Here is a 13,490-nt window from a genome sequence, read left to right as displayed (position 1 = left end):
TTCAGATGCTTTTGGCCCCAGAAAAATATAATGAAGGAAGCAGTTGGCTAAAGGGGAATGATCACTTCCTTCATCCTACTCCTTACGCTTGTGCAGATAAGCAGGATAGAAAAGCCTATTTAAGTAAATTCAGCTCAGGCTGTGTCGACAGCCCTGGTTGCCTTTTCCAATTTCTGGACACCTTTACACCTGTCTGTGAGATTACTCTGCATTTAAATTTCTTCTTGCTGAAACTGAATTATTCAAGTGTCACACTGTGATGTGTCTTGAGAGGACATGACCGTTTGGATTTCACCTAGCTCTTGGCTTTAACTAAACTAGGGTTGCCTTGCAAATTTTTTAACCATAAAATGCTTAATGTAATTAGTTTTCTGTCCTCTCTTGGAATTCTAGGAACTCTTTTTTCAGTTCTTTCAGTTTCAGAGCAGGAAAATGTTCCCTCTGCTTTGCAGTGGGGGACTCCTGGTGAGTAGCATTACATCACATACAGCAGAGATGCTGGGCAGCAAATAGGTGCTCTTCAAAGGAAAAACCAAACCTGTTAGCTTAGGGGTTCAGGCTGCACTTTGTTTTTGTCTCGTTTCTGAGTGAGAAATTATAAAATTTGCAAGGTAGTGTTCAAGTTCAGTACAGTACAAGACTGTAATTATGATTCCTAAATAGAGTGTGAAAGCTGTTTTCCTCTGCCTGAGCTAAAGGCCATTTGAATGGATTTTAGGTCTTGATGGTGTTTTTTCATGTTTTAAAGCTGTCTTAGACACTCCTGTGAGTTGAAGCCTTTTGGCAGTCAGCTCAGTTTTCTCAGGTGTCTGATGAGCGGGTCCCTGGTTGAGCCTGGACAATGACATGACTTAGCTGAAATTACATTCTTGGGGTACTGGTATCTTAAATACCAACTGTGAGGTGCTCTGATGTGTCATGGCTCAAAGGCCAGGCTGCTCACAGGCTGGGACACTTGGGTTCTCTAGTCTCCCTTTCATATTCAGCACACCAGAACAGGAACATATTAAAGTTGCTGAGATTTTCTGAATATTGACTTTCCTCCCTCACACCCCGAGAAACCCCGGCCTTAGGGTTACTGTGTGATGGTGATTTCTAAATCTGTTTTTTACATAAGAACAGACAAAGTAAACAACAGCACTCAAGAAAGAGCTGATGGCCCCCCTTCAGGCTTTTGACTTCCAGGAACTACTGCTTTTTAAGGGAATCACAGAAAAAAAACCTTAGGAATATTTTGTGCAAGGTTGCTATCTTGCCTTTCATTTACAACAAAGAAATCAAGCTACATTTGAATGTTAACTTCCTCCTTTTTTTGCCTATCAGTTGTTCCCAGCCACAACTAATGTGATATATTTCTGCACTTCTTTCACCTGTTATCAGAGGCTGAGCTGGTCTGTAAGTCCTTCTCCCCATCAGCCTAGATGGGTGTCCCTGTGGTCTGCATTTTGTCCTAAGGAACATCTGTGGGTTTAGGGGTGAGGATCATTTCGGAGCTGATCCCTTGCTAAGGGAGAGCAAGGATTATAACAGAGGTGGTTCTCAGCAGGTGCTCTGGGCACCTGTTTAGAAGAGCAGGCTGTGGGCCTTATTGGGAAGGAATGTTTCTTGTTCTGTGCCTATTGCTCTTCAGGGTGGTGCACAGGAATGGTATTAGGGTCTGGAGGGGATGGGATGGGACCTGCTGAGATTCCTGGGAATCATGAACTTGATCTTAGCTGTCTTGAATGAACCAGACACACTTCTCTGGCACTCCCTGCAACCTGAGAGCTGGACAGCTGCAGGTTTTCCTGGTACTCTCTTTGTGTCCCACATCCTTTCTGGCGAGTGTTGAGGACGTGGCTCCCCACCAAATCTGAGCTGATCTCTTTCAAGGGGGGTGACATCTCAGAAATGGAGGGGGGACACCCTGGCTGAGCTCACCCCAGAAATCAGGGGGGAACCAGAGCTGAGCTCAGCCCAGAGCTGGGCATGACCTCAGCTAAGCACAGCCCAGAGCTGGGGGGGCCATGCCCTTGCTGCCCTGGCTGCTGCAGGGCCCTTGGAGCAACCTGGTCTAGTGGAAGGTGTCCCTACCCATGCCAGGGGCGTTGGAACTGGATGAGCCTTAATGTCCCTTCCAACCGAAACCATTCTGTGATTCTATCAGGAGAGGGACAAGGAAGGAGGAGGCTGCTCAAAACTTCTACCCCACAGGATCCCCTCTGGGCAGGAAGGCTTCTGTCCCCCCAGAACAGTCACGGTTGTTTTGGCAAGGAGGACAAAGAAGAAGGAGGCTGCTGGCTAGCCACCCCTTCTACCCTATGGGATCCCTTCCAGGCAGGAAGGCTCTCGTTCCCCAAGGACAGGAACTGTGTTTTTCATTATTTAAATGATTCCTTTCTTTCACTACTTTGCCAGGCAAAGTAAACTGTAGATAGATGTTGGCAGCCAATTTTGTCCATACCTCAAAGCAATTCAGTAGGAATTGTCCCCAAGCCTTTCCGAACTTCTGTGAAATCCCATCCATAAGCAGCTGTGAGCTGTGTTCATATAAAACAGTGAACCCTCTCTGTGCTTTTCACCTAACAAAAGGAACATACAGGAAAATGTGTGTCTTAATAGTGTTAAAATCTACTCCAAGCTGCAACTTTGGACTGAGCACATGCAGGAGAGATCAAACAAATACTGGATATATTCAGTATAATTCTCGTTTCATGGAAACTGTTTCCTCCAGGAATACTCTGACATTCCTCCCAGGGATCTCCTAGAGTGTTTTGATCTCTGATTTCAGGACCTGAGATCCCGGGTGTCAGCCCCACACCACTCCCAGGATGCTACCTGAGGTGATTTTTCTCCTTTGGAAAAAATCCTAGTTCCAGAATCTATGAAAGGCTCACCCAAGGCATCTCGTGGAGTCTTTTGATCTATGGTTTTGGGACCTGTGATCCTGGGTGGCAACCCCTGCCTCCTCCAAGAAAGTTTCCTTAGATTACTTTTCTGGTTTGGGGAAATCGGTTTCCGTTCCTCAGAAATTGTAGCTCACGACACAAAAAGGGAGACACAAATGCAGACCAGTGTTTTCATGCTATAAAAAGAGCCATTCCATGACTCTCAGACTCCATGACTTTATGGCCGGGGTTGGAAGGTTTGTCTGCCAAAGCATCCTGCTCACTGACTCGTCCTGTTCATCCTGGAGAGATCCTGGAGATTTTTGGCAGCTGGGCATTAGCAGAACTTAAAATGGGGCAAACTCAGCTGAGATACCCTGGGAGGTGCTGTGTGCTCCTCTCTGCTGCCACGGGAGGGTTTGTCTGGTTTGGGGTGACCCTGGGGGTGTGAGGGGGTGCCACGTTTACACAGGCCAGCCAGTCCTGTCCCCCTGGGTCCCTGCAGTGCCCCCCAATAATCCTGCCTCCGTGTGTGGATGCTGGCCAAGGCTGGGCTGCAAGTGAAGCAGCTTGCCTGGAGCTCCATGTCAAGCCCAATGGTGTTCCTTCAGGACATAGTGCTGAGGGTTCTCCTCTAAGCTGACAGATGCCTCCCACCTCTTGTGGGCAAGTTGCTTTCTTGTGGAATGTTCTCTGTTACCGGAGAGTAATGAGGGAGCTGGAGAAAGAGCTCGGTAGCTGCTTTGGATCATTGACCAGCAGTCCTGGTTAAGTGGAGAGACTTGCCAGTTGCTTGGAAATGAGCAAATGGAAGGCCCTCGTGCAAGAAGGGTGGGAAGGATGATGTGGGGAACTATGGGCCTGGTAGCCTGCCCTTGGTACCAGGGAAGGTGGTGGGGCAGATCATCCTGAGTGCCATCCCCAGGCATGTGCAGGACAACCAGGGCATCTCCTGGAGGGTGGGAAGGCTCTGCAGAGGGATCAGCCAGAGATGCTGGGGTGGGGTGGGTGTTGAGGGGTTCTGTGGGGATGTTTGGGAGGATTTGGTGTTGGTGGGAATGTTGGGGAGGGAGCTGTGTGGAAGGTGAGAGGTGTGGGCTGAAATTGGATCCAGTTCAAAGGCAGCCTCTGTGGTTTTGCCGAGCTTTGGTTATGGAGGGCAGAAGGAATATCTAGGACTCTTTTTTTTCTGTCAGTGGTCCTGGTTGTCATCCAGGGCAGAAGAGGGGAGAGCTGTACTTTACTGACCACTTATCTACTTGTACTGGAGGGAGGATTAGTGTTTTTTGCAATATCCCTCTTTGTGTGAGGTGCTTTTGTAACACTGAGTGAACTTCCATTCCTTGACAGCTTTTATACCTTAATGGAATTCTTATGTTATTAGCTCTTAACAGAAAGTGTTTGAAAACCAGACAATATCCAATTTATTTATTTATTAGTGTTTATTTTTTGCAATTGACTCTCAATGGACCCTGTTAAGGCAAAGGAGTTGCTGGTTTGGGGTGGGAAGCAAACTTGCAAATCTTTTACCTTCCCAGTTGTGCCAATGAACTTGGGAAGTTTGCAGCTTGATTTGACACTCCTTGCATTGAGCAATGGAAAATAATGTGGATTCCTGGTTTCCTGAATTTAGGATTATTAAAAGCCAGATTCTTCTTTGCCTTCACAGCAAAGATGTTTTTGTGCTGCAGGTCATCACTTGCATGCAAAAATCATTCCTGGAGGAAGCAACAGCTTCTGCCTTCTGACAGCTGCCTAGCACTGCCACCAATTACTCCAGCTGCCGCTCCCAGCAGCCCCCTGCAAGAGTGCAGACATCAGTGCCCGTTGGCTTTGGCTGCCCTGTGGCAGAGAAGTCCCCAGGGGGCACAGCTCTGTGTGGCAGGAGTCAGCCCTGCCAGGACTGGGGGCGGTGGCAAGTCTCCTTGGGCGAGGACTTGCCAGAGCTGCTGATTTTGGTGCAGTCCTGGGCAATGGGGTGGGAGCAGCATTAGTGCCCTTGCCCCCACACTCCTTCTGTGTGTCACAGCCCCGTGTTTGGGAGGGCCACCAGCTGGCACTTCTCCCAAGGAGCCCGTGCCAGCTTGTGTGGAGGCCCCATGGCCTTCCCGCTGCGGCTGCGTTGGCAGCCGAGGGGGCTCCTTCTGCTGCCGTGGGCAGGCACAGCAGGGGAGGGTTTGCTTAGTTTTTGAGCTGTGCCTAAAGTTCGTGTCCAGCTGTCTTGGGTGCTTTGGAGAACGGACTCCTTCCCACCTGGGGCAGGTTGGGTGGGCTGGGGGAGGCCCCAGGGCACATGGCAGCGTGTCACAGGGCCCTTTGTGACACGGTGGGCATGGCCGATGGGATGGCACGGGGCAGGGTGTCACAGGGCCCTTTGTGACACGTGATGACTTACTACTGGTGGTGAGGTGGCCACGCCTCAGTGCTCCTCGGAGTGTGCAACAGGACAGACGGGACAGAGCGGTGCTGTGCGGAGCCCCCGTGCAGCCAACTCCTTCCCTGCTGATCTGGAGCGTTTTGGAAGCGTTACTCTTGCAGGTGCCCTCGAGGCAAGACTGCGGGACTTGGTGACCCGTAGCCTTCCGAGGTTTCCCCTACCCTTTCAGCAGGTGCCTTTGAGGCTCAACCGCAGGACTTGCTGACCTGGAGCCTTTAAAAGAACTCTTCCATCCTTGTGGCAAGAGCCCTTGAGACCAGACTGTAGCTCTTCCATGGCTCCTCTCCTGCTGGTGCCCTCAAGGCCCCACTGTGGGACTTGGTGATCAGTAGCTTTTCTCAGGTTTTTCTGTTGCAGTTGCCCTTGACGCCAGACTGTGGAGTGGTGTGGAGACGCCTTAGCCTGTTTGGGATGAAGAAGGTGAAGGAAGGTGCTGGGGCTGCCCCAGCTCGGCAGCCTGAAAGAGTGGAGTGGTTTCAGCCCCTGCAGGAGGGTGAGTGGTAGAGCTGGGCCACAGGGCAGGTGGCTGCAACCAGCTGGGCCTCATCCCATCCCATCCCATCCCATTCCATCCCATCCATCCCATCCCATCCCATCCCATCCCATCCCATCCCATCCCATCCCATCCCATCCCATCCCATCCCATCCCATCCCATCCCATCCCATCCCATCCCATCCCGTCCCGTCCCGTCCCCTCCCCTGTGGACATGGCCAGGAAAAGGGAGGGGGAAGGAGGGCCCAGGGCTGATCCCCCGGCAGCTCCATGCGCTGGCCATCCCCGGGCTGGCCCTGCCTGTGGAGCACAGGGCTGGGCCATGTTCTCCGGCCTGTCCCGCAGCCCCTCAGCTCTGACCGCGCTCACTCTTTGCCAGATCCAGGCCAGGACCGGACACAAGAACAGGACCGTGCCCGTGGCCGCTTCTGCAGGGCAGCACAGGTACCTGCAGCCACGGCCTCCTGGGCTGGGCCTGCTGCCACTGCTCAGCCTGGCACTGCTGTCAGAGCTCTCCAGGGCACATCCCTGTCTTCCCTGGCCTTTGTTCTCCTGCAGACATTTAGCAACCTGATAGGACCTCCATGTAGAGAAATGATCACCATGCTGACTAAAGGCACGGCAAAGCCTGACACCATGCTAACTCAGAGTCTGGCTTCTGCTCCCAGTATGGATTTCTTTGGGGAGAGAGTTGTGTCCCGTCGAGATGAAGTAAGCAGCCTGCGGCCAGGACTTGAGCCTCCCAGAGCTTCTGTATCCCACTCAAGCTGGGCCCCCTCAGCCTTTGAGGCCAGCCCGGAGTGGTGGGAAGGGAAGCACTTGTCAGGGGAAGTTGGGTAAGTTGCTTGGTCTGGCAGCTCTCCAGCTCTCTGCCGTGCCTCCTCCAGGTGCCGGCCTTTGTGAGGAAAATGCACCAGAGTCTCTCCTCCAACACACCTCCAGATGACAGGCTGTTTATTGACATTTTGAGGCTGACTGATATACACCCTGCTGATGTTGTGTTCACCCTCCTGCGCTGTGCCCCATCATGTGACAGGTACAGGGCCTCCCTGGCTTCAGGGCTCAGGGCTTAGCAGCCTTTAGAGCCCATCACCCTGTACATCCCATCCCATGTGGTCTGCCAGAGGGATGGTGAGTTCCAGTTCCCTCTGGTGCCTCTGTTTCCCAGCCCTGCCATGTCAGCCCCTGATCCTGCTGCCATGGTCCTTCCCTGCTCCTCAAGGCACTTTGGCCAGCACCCCCCTGACACAGAACTCTGGCCCCACAGAGCTGCTGCAACCATGTGGAAGACCATAGCCTCATCAGGAATGACAGTGGAGAAGGTGCTGCCAAAGCTGCTCTGCGTGATGGAGGACTGGCCACTGCACAGCACGTCCACCTCCGATGGGGACAAAACAGATGTCTTTGCCCTGGCTGTGAGTTTCTGGAACTGGCCTTTGTTCAGCCCCAGATTGCCTCTCTGGTGGCTCTCCATCCTCCCCCCCACCACATCTCCTTGCCTCAGGCACTGGGCTGGAAATGTGGTTAGGGGCAGGTACAGGGGCAGCAGGCCAGGTGCTCCCCCTGTGTCTCCCCTGGCCTTTCCCTCCCCCGCTTAAGCCCTGCCGCATGGATGTCTGGGCACTGAACGCTGTCTCCGGCTGGTTTCCTTTTTGCAGGCAACCAGGGTGATTTGGGAGATCCTCCGCCTGCCCTGGTGCCCAGAGCCACTGGTGAAATATTCCCCCCCCCTCCTTGTGCATCTGCTCTTCCAAGTCTTCATCAGCACAAAGCAGATGTCGGAGGAGGTCAACGCCTTCTGGAGGGGATGCCGGGAGAAACGCGGCCTTCCCGCCAACCCCAACAGGTGCTCCACCCCAGTCCTCCCATCCCTGCCATGTGCCAGTGGCTGGGACCAGAGCTCTCAACATGGCCTGGGCTTTGCTCTGCACACAGGTTTGCAGGGCAGACAGTGAAGGCACTGCTTCGCCGTCTGCGGTGTCTACATTTGGTGATGGCAATGGAACGGAAGCATGGCTGGGACACGCTCCTCAACGCTGACACCCACCACTACGCAGTGGGTCTGCTGGCCAGGTGAGACCCCCTTGTCCCCGCTGCCTCTGTCATTTCTGCCCTCTGTACATGTCACCCCCACAGTGCCCGTGGTCATGGGCCAGAGGGCCTTGTCACCCAGGGATGGCCGAGCAGAGTGGCAAAGGCTGGGAGAGGCGGGTGCACAGGAGGAGCTGTCTGCCAGAGTGCCCTGGTCCCCTGCCGGGTGCTGGGGAAAGACCAGGCCTCTGTGAGTGAGTCCCAGGAGAGGTTTGCCCACCCAGCTCATGGTTGATGTTGCCTATTTCCCCCTGCCAGGGAGATGCGCCGTGCCTCAAGCCCCTTGTGTTCCCCGGTTGCCCTCTGCCTGCTGGGGCTGCTCATCAGGGAGAAGCCACGCTGGGAGCTTCCCGCCATGGCATTCCTTGTGGAGGTGAGCCTGATGGCGAGTGCTGCCTCGCCAAGCTGCCTCCACCTCTCTACCCTCTCGAAGCTGCCCAGGATGGTGCTGTGCCCTGTGCTGCTGCCTGGGCCCAGCCCTGTGCGAGTGCAGACTGCTGCCAGCCGGGCACTCTGTCATTGCTCCGTGCCTTTCAGGTCCTGGACTGCCTGGACATGACTGACTGCGGTGAAAACATCCTGGAGATCCTTTCAAGGCACCTACAGAGCGAATGCAAAGAGAGACATCGCCTGGCACTCAGAGGCCTCGTGGTGCTGAGCAAGGATCCTGTAATGGTGAGGAGGGTGCAGGGGCTGAAGCCGTGCTGGAATCCTGGGGCTGGGGAGTGCAGTCACTTGGGCTTGGCTGGGCTTCGGGAGCTGTGGCAGCTGCTGCCAGCTCTGCTGCCTCCCCGCTCAGCTGCCCGAGTCCCTTGGGACAGGCCTTTGGCTCAGCACATGAGGCTGTCCCGCCAGAGTGGGGTTGTTGCTGCAGCCCTTCATGGCTTCCCAGCACAGCCTTGTGTTCCTCACAGGCCAAAAGAATGTGCAGCCTCTCTGAAAGCCTTGTGGAGCTACTGCAGGATGCGGATGCAGAGGTGGTCGGGATGGCCTTGCCGATGTTCATGAATATGCTGCAGAACAAAGACATCCTAATCTCCAGGCCCACTGCCCCGAAGCTGGCTGAGGCGCTCCAGCCACTCTTTGACAGTGTAAGGCTCTGTGCTCCTAGCCAGGGGTGCCGGGTGCTGCAAGGAAACTGGGCCTTGTGGATTTTCAGACCTGTGCCCAGGTGGGCCTGGAGCAGCTGGTGCTGAGGTCTTTTCCTCTTCCTTTCCATCAGGACAACAGCCATGTGCAGGTCCTCTCCATTCGCCTTTTCCGAAAGGTGATGGAGTTGGTAGTGGCTGAGGGAAAGAAACCCCTGGAGAGATATGTGATCCAGAGCCTGCTCCCACTCTTTTTGCACTGGCATGAGGAGAAACAGGGACTGGCAGAGGTGAGGACTTTCTTGACTCTGGTGTCACTGCGGAAGGGGGCTGGGCTGTCTCCTGCCCTGGCACCTCTAAGGCTCCAGTCTCCTCCTGGCCTTGGTCCAGGGATACGGGTCCTGTGCCCTGGGCTGCGGTGCCATCTCCTGGACTCTGTTGCTCTGCAGGCCTCTCGGGAAGCTCTGCTTAGTGCAGCCAAGTTTCTGAAGAGGAGGGATCTCAATCAGCTGCTGAAGACAGAGCAGCCATTGAAATTTAGCGAGCGCCTGGTAAGGATGGCCCCGAAGCCCCAGTCCCCGAAGAGGCCAGTGCTGGGCGCAGGCAGCACCCGGCCAAGGGGCAGAGCCCCAGCCAACCCTTCCCTCCGTGCCCTGCTGCTCTCTCCAGCTGGAAAAGGACAAGAGAAGAGTGGCCGAGTACCTGCACCAGGCCCTGCCATACCTGGAGAGCCCACAGGAGCCACTGCGAGAGGCGACCCTCAAGTTCATTGGTGAGCCACAAGGTCCCTCCCCGCCCCGCTGCAGCTCGACCCCAGCCCCGGCTGCTGCAGCGGCAGCAGGATGCGGCCCAGGGATGTACTGGGGAGCCCCGAGTGCCCTGGTGGCTGCTGCCGCCCTGTGCCAGCCCAGCCCTGGGGCGTGCCGGGGCGGGAAGGCCCTGGGCTCAGCCCTGCCAGGGCAGGAGGGTGCGTGGCCGGGCTGGCAGTGCCACTGGGGGGGAGCTGTGCTGCTGGGGCCCTGACAGGATCTGTGTTCCCAGGGATCGCCGGGGGGTACCTGAGGGGACAGCCTGAAGAGCTGCAGATCATCTGCGAGAGTGAGTGAGGGCAGCGCGGTGTCAGCGGGGGCTGGCGGGAGGAGCACGGAGCCTGGGCAGGGAGCTGCAATCCTGCCCTGGCTGTGGAGGGCTCTGCTCCCTGCACGGACAGAGCAGAGAGAGATTTCAGGGGCATGAGGGGTTTTGGTGGCCAGCACCTCCTGCCTGATCCTGTTGGGCCCTGCTCCCTCCTGGCCATGGCAAGAGCTGAGTGGGATGGCCCTGGCTGGAGGGGCTCCTCAGGTCCCCACCCATCCGGGCTCTGACCTTGGCTCTGTTCTTCCTCTCTCTTTCAGCCCTTCAAGCCATGAGAAAAGACAACTGTCCCTCCTACACAAGCGTGATGGTTCAAGCCCTCTTTGACCAAAGAGCTGCAGTATTAAATTCATCTTCTGCATCGAGACAAGCGGTGTCCCTAGAAAAGCACCAGATACCACTCAACAGGAGACCACCTGGAGACCAGAGGAAACCATCTGGAGCTCCAGGCACTTATGCTGAGCCCAACTGAACCTGCCAGGAAGGCCTTGTGGCTCCTGGTCTGTCCTTCCCTCTTGACCCATCCCTGCCTCCATACTGCTCCATCCCTTTAGCCTTCAGACCCAGCCCATTCCCTTCTCCTGCTCCCAGCTCATCCCTCCACTTCCCCTTCCCTTAATAAACAGTTGGGTTTCTCCCCCCTATCTGCATCTTTGTGGAACTGAAATGGCACAAAACCTGAGCCCTGGAGCACACAGGGCCTTTCTTTTGCCCCTTGCACCGTGTGCAGAGACAGAGAGGGACAAGGGCAGCTCAGGCTGGAAAGATCTCTGTCCTGAAGGTGCAGTTCCAGAACATTGTGGAGTTAAAGATCTTGCTGGGCACACTGAAGGCCAGTCGTAGGACAAAGAGCCTGGATTTTAGCAGAGCCAACTTCAATCTGCTCTGAACCGAGCTGAGGCATTCCATGGCAAGCATCCATGGAGGGCAAAGGAGCTTGGAATGCTGGAAGTTACTCAAGAATAGCTTCCTGAAAGCACAGCAATGGTCCATCCCTACAAAGGGGAAAGAAGAAGGCAGAAACAGAGACCACCATGGCTTAACAGTGAGTTTTGGGTGTGCTTGAAAGCAAAGGAAGAAGCAGCACACTGCCTGAGACACAGACACGTGTCCATCCCAGTGTAAGGAGCACTGCCAGGCAGTGCCTGGGTACTACGCCCAGGTCTGGTCCCCACAGTTCCAGAATCACAGCCCCTGCGTCAGACACAGTCAGAAATCAAACCAAAGGAGACCAGAGGGAAGGAACTGTTCCAGTCTGTCTTGGGCGTTGCTGCAGAACAGCCACCGTTTCTTGCTCTGCCTGGATCTGGGCTTTGCTGACCCCAGAGCCAGCCAGGTTGTGCTCTGGTGCCCAGAGGCTGTTCAGAGAGGGCAGGAAAAATGCTCCATGCAGAGCGGAGAATCCTGGATGTTGCTTATAAGAACATCCTGCAGGAACAGGGATCTGGCCTCTTGCTGAAAACACTCGGGGTTTGCTGCCAGGCCTGGAGGCAGGAATTCAGGGCTGTGAAGATGCCAAAGCAGCCCAGCTGTGTCTGCAGGGAGCCTGGGGCTGGGAGTGTGAACCTACAGCTGGAAACACACTTGGAGCAATAGGAGCTGGAGTGACTGTTCTTCAAGGAACAGAAGGAATTCAGCCTTGCCAGGGTTTCTGAAGTGTGTATTGGTGTTCCTCAAGAAAGCAACAGGTTTGGGTAAATGCCTTTGGAAGCAAGGGGCTTGTTCCTCAAGGAAAGTGCTTCCCAAAGAGTTCCCCATGAGGTTGGTCCAAAGGTGTCCCTTTGGCTCTCCGTGTCCTTTCACTCCCTGTGGCCCATTGCACTTTGTAGAGAGGCAGGGGAAGGGGGAAGGCTGTGAAGAGCAGGTTGGGGTTCTGCCTGTGCCTGCAGAGACCAAGCCAGGCAGCTGCCAGCAGGCTCTGTTAGCTACCTTTCAGCAGAGGTCTGAGCAGGAGCATTTCTGTGCAACTGAGAGACCCAAAGCTGTCAGGGAGAGCTGTGAATTCAAAGGCCTTTATCCACACCCTTATGCCATCTGGGCATACCTATCTGGGCTTTTGAATTCCCAGATGTATGTCGGTGTAGAGTCGTGACAGCCAATAAAGATACAAGGAGTCAGTTATGTGCAGAAAAGATGTCTGAAATTTATTTTTCTCATCTGCTTTTTTATACCCCTTGCTAGCAGCAAGCAGGATCCTTATTTTAGGTAAGCAAGCAACAGCATTTTCATTGGCTAGGATCTATGGGCAATACATTTGGCAAAGCTCAAGGCCTTATTGCAGGTCCCACATCCTAGGCCTACCAACTTTACAGTCTGCCTTTGTTTTCTCCATTAGGGCTGCGTACTGACTTCCTTATCATCAAGGATACACCCAAAAGTTTGCCCAGTCAATATCTTCATCCTGGGAGCTAACTGACCCGCTATTAACCCCTTCACCCAGAAATGTGCCTTTGCCTCTTGCTTGGTGGAAGCTGCTCTGGGCCAGGGCCAGCACAGAGCTGGGGTGCGTGGGCCAGGCATGATGGAGAGTCCTTGTCTCTGATCTTGGTGTGTCCCCAACTGTTACGACCTGCCCCAGGAAAAGGGGGGAGGGGGTAACTCAGGTTTTTATCAATAATTCCCTTGGGGTGGATTAAAGTGAAACGACACTAAATAATCGGTGTCTGAAAACATATACTGGCAAGGTTTATTTTAACAATTCTGTATCAACAGGCTTGGTAGCAGTTTGGGTGCTGTCATACAACAATGTGACACAGAGATAACCTTTGGGGGGCGAAGAAAATGCATAGGGGAGAGAAAAAAAACCAGGATGACAGTAAGGGAAAGTAAGGGAAAGAAAAGCTGAGGGTGGACAGATGTATATAGTCACCGCCCACAGGGTCCAACGATGCTTCCATGTCTGAAGTGGTGGCCTTGATCTGCTGGGGGTGAAGGAAGGAAGCCCCCACACTCCAAGAAGTTGTGAGTTATATCCATGGTCAGTGTCACAGGCCATGCCTCGAGCCTCCAAACATCTCCTGGGTCTGTGCTGAGTTTTTTTTGTGTCTTGCCTGGTTCCCGCCTTTCCAAATTAGCAGAGGGAGGGAGGGGCCTGATTGCTCAGCAGAGGTATCAACAGTCAAAGGCCTGCGAGCTGGGCTTCTTGCCTTTTCAGGATTTCACACCTTCAGCACTGGAGGGAGGGAGGGGCCCAATTACTCATCAGAGGTATCATGCAAGTCAAAAGCCTGTAAAAGTCTCCTAGAATGCATAAATCATTAACCATTTCAGTCTCTGACACCAACCTCAGGAAAGGGTTGGAAGGTTTGTCTGCCAAAGCATCCTGCTCATTGGCTCATCCTGTACATCCTGGAGAGATCCACGTGGGCCTTTTGGGCAGC

At 54.2% G+C, this 13,490-nt stretch overlaps 1 protein-coding gene across 1 annotated transcript; it reads left to right on the top strand.

Annotated features, from left to right (window-relative positions):
• The first annotated feature begins 5,271 nt into the window (after positions 1-5,271).
• LOC116789228 (maestro heat-like repeat-containing protein family member 6) lies at positions 5,272-10,754 on the top strand. Its single transcript, XM_032692793.1, has 15 exons — positions 5,272-5,797; positions 6,177-6,241; positions 6,356-6,508; positions 6,685-6,833; positions 7,065-7,212; positions 7,456-7,643; positions 7,733-7,870; positions 8,147-8,261; positions 8,426-8,563; positions 8,803-8,979; positions 9,111-9,266; positions 9,426-9,527; positions 9,646-9,748; positions 10,018-10,072; positions 10,369-10,754. The coding sequence occupies exons 1-15, from the start codon at positions 5,716-5,718 to the stop codon at positions 10,580-10,582; spliced, it is 1,983 nt and encodes a 660-aa protein (XP_032548684.1). The 5' UTR covers positions 5,272-5,715; the 3' UTR covers positions 10,583-10,754.
• The last annotated feature ends 2,736 nt before the right edge of the window (positions 10,755-13,490 follow it).

This window comes from Chiroxiphia lanceolata, chromosome 7 (assembly GCF_009829145.1).
Source record: "Chiroxiphia lanceolata isolate bChiLan1 chromosome 7, bChiLan1.pri, whole genome shotgun sequence".
NCBI lineage: Eukaryota > Metazoa > Chordata > Aves > Passeriformes > Pipridae > Chiroxiphia > Chiroxiphia lanceolata.
This window is presented reverse-complemented; position numbering and strand designations above follow the sequence as displayed.